Source organism: Corvus brachyrhynchos, unplaced genomic scaffold (genome assembly GCF_000691975.1).
Source record: "Corvus brachyrhynchos isolate BGI_N302 unplaced genomic scaffold, ASM69197v1 scaffold26, whole genome shotgun sequence".
Taxonomy (NCBI): domain Eukaryota; kingdom Metazoa; phylum Chordata; class Aves; order Passeriformes; family Corvidae; genus Corvus; species Corvus brachyrhynchos.
In genome coordinates, this window is record NW_008239324.1 from 162,328 (window position 1) to 165,233 (window position 2,906).

Below are 2,906 nucleotides of genomic sequence, written 5' to 3' on the forward strand. Positions count from 1 at the left end.
CCCCCCCCCCCCGCCCCCCACAGTCCCCACCCCCTCCACTGCCCATCCCCTTCACTGCCCATCCCTGCACTGCCCATCCCTGCACTGCCCATCCCCTCACTGCCCATTCCCCTTCACTGCCCATCCCCTCACTGCCCATCCCTGCAGCATCCCCACCCTATTCCCCCACTATTGCCCCACTCCACGAGCTGTCTGGTGCCCGCTGACCGTTCCCGTTCCCTGGCTGCCCGCAGGAGCTGAGGACCCAGAAGCAGAAGATGGTGTCGGAGCGGGAGCGCCTGCAAGCCGAGCTGGATCACCTGCGGAAGTGCCTTGCCTTGCCTGCAATGCAGTGGTCTAGGGGTTATTTCAAGGGGTATCCCAGGTGACGCTCCTTGGGCCAGGCCGAACATATAGTCTAGAAATAATAATCTATTTTATTACCTTGAATATTTAATATTTTTCACTGGGAGGTTTGAAGCTAAAAAAATAAAATTTAAAAAAAAAAAAAAACCCAAACAAAAACAAACAAAACACCATGACAACAACAATGACAAACCATTAATAATGAAAGGAGGAAAACAAACAAACAAACAAACAAAAAAAAAGAGAAATAAATAAATGGAGAATGTGCCATGCATGAAGCAAACAGGAGCCGGGAGGAGCTGGGAGCCCATCCCATGGCCAGCAGCCCCCGGCATGTCCCCTCCTGTCCCCTCCTCCGGGGGCCACGGCGCTGAAGCCCCACCCCCCCCTCCACCCACCCACACTTTATAACTCTCATTTTTGTTGGTTCTTTGATTTTTTTTCTAAAAAAAAAAAAAAGAAAAAAGACAATGAAAGACTCCACCGACAACACTAAACCCAGGCGGGGCCCCAGGGGCCGGGTGCTGCCAGATCCCGCTCCCGGCACAGCACCCCCAGCCCAGGGTTTCCCCTGGAAATGCACTTGGCTATCAAAAAATAAAGTCAATAAACTGGTTGAAGGTCCCTTTTTGTTCCTGGTCGGCGGGGAAGGGGCAGGGACACGCGTGGGGTCACTTTGTCACCCCGGCTTTGGGACTGAGCAGGCGGGGAAGGAAAAAAAAAAAAAGAAAAAAGGTGCTTCAGCCTTGTACTGTGTATATATATTAAAAAACAACAAAGTTTTGTATGTTTTTATTGCTTTAATTATTGTTATAAAAAGCTTGCCTTTTTTTTTAAGATGTTTCTGCTTTTTGTTTTTTCCTTTTCCACCCCCCTGCCCCCCCCTTTCTCCCTCCCTGTTTTTATTTCCTTTCCAGTTTGGTTTTTTGGCAAAAGGATGAACTCACTTTTTGTGTTTGTACTGCTGCTGGTCGGGCCAGAAAAGATACTGAAGTGTTTTAAAAAGAATCTAAGCCCAGGAAACATAAATCCCCTTTTCCACTGGGACAGGCCCTGTCCCACCATCAGTCCCTCGGGAAGCTGAACCTTTCCATCCTCCTGTGGTTTGTTTTTTTTATTTTTACCCTTTTTCTTTGCTTTCTGGGGCTCTTTTCGCTCCAGCTGGGTCGTCGTGGGTGTCATGATGCTGGGTGGTGTCTGAGCCTTGCCCAGGCTCCATCTGCCAAAGGAAAAATCCCAAAAAATTGCGCTGAGAGGGTGGAGGGTTGGGGGTGGGTGGCACTGGGGTGTCCTTGTCACCCCCCAAAAAATACCAAGACAATCAGAGCGGCTCTAAGGCAGTTTGGGCACAGGGAGAGGGGGCCCTGTGGGGTCTCCTGGTGGCACCTCGGGGACAATCCAGGTGGAGCTGTGCCCGCAGGCGGGCAGGGATGTCCTGGTGCTGCCAGGCTGTGGTGACAGGGTCAGGGTGCCATTTCCAGCCAGTTTCTAAAAACCCCATCGTGTGCCCCGCCTCCCCCCTGGGGGAAGGGGAAGGCCTTTTTTTTTTTTTTATTGTTATTTTTGAATTATTTATTAGAAATTGTTCTTAATTCGCCACGAGACCAGCTCACATCTCTGGCAAAAGGTGACCTCTGCTTCCTGCTTTAAATTCCCTCGTTGCACAGGCAAAGAAAAGCATTAACCCCCCCTCCCCATGCCCCCCCTTGCTCCCTGCTCTCTCATTGGCTTCCCCAAAAAAAATAAAAAAAAAAAAAGCTGGGCAAGATTAAAAAGCAAAATGCCCTTGTGACAGAAATTAGTTTAATCTGTTTTAAATCCCCAATTGCCTCGCCAGCCTCTGGCCTCGCCGCTGCCAACTCCGGGCTTCGCAGGGAATTTTAACACGGCAAAATACGCTCGTTGCTCCACTCTGTTCCCTGCCTGTGTGCCGTGGCAGAGGGAGGGGGAAGAAGCCAGGGATGGAAAATCATTGGCAATTTATCCCTCGCCGCGCTGAGGAGCCCGGCTGGGGTGCAGCCTCGCTTTGTAGCAGCTCCCGTGCTGACTTTCCCTCCTCACCAGCCCGGATTCAGGGTTTTTGGACCAATTTTCCCCCCCCTCCGGGGTTGTGGTGAGCATTTGTGTCCATGCAGAATTTCTGGAGCGGCTGTGCCAGAGCCTGGAAGGGCTGGGAGGAAAGAGAGGAAGGCAGAGCCTGCTGGGGACAGGTTGGATGCTGTGAAAGAAAACAAAACAACCCAAAAAAGGAGAAAAACCCAACCCTAAACATGTTCAAAGTGTACTTGTCGGAATTAATTGTAATGTAATATATTATTTGTTGAATGTAGTAATTAGGTATTTATGAATATATCGCTGTAATTCCTGAAAACATCCCCAAAAAAAAACCCCAAACCCAAAATAAACTCTTCCACAACGACGGCAAGGAATCCTTTCTCCACCGCTGCCGCCGCCGGCGTTGGGAACACAGCCCTGCTCCGAGCATCCCCAGCTCTGCTCCGAGCATTGCCGGCAGCTCCTTGCCTCATTCCTGCCATCATTCCCGCTGTGCCAGCCCTTCT

General features: G+C 50.6%; 1 protein-coding gene across 1 annotated transcript in view; it reads left to right on the forward strand.

Moving 5' to 3' along the window:
* Positions 1–961, forward strand: part of GSE1 (Gse1 coiled-coil protein) — a 19,009-nt gene extending 18,048 nt beyond the window's left edge. The window contains 1 exon segment of the mRNA XM_017740779.1: positions 206–961. Coding sequence (XP_017596268.1) covers positions 206–368 — 163 coding nt within the window. The 3' untranslated portion in view covers positions 369–961.
* Positions 962–2,906: the final 1,945 nt, after the last annotated feature.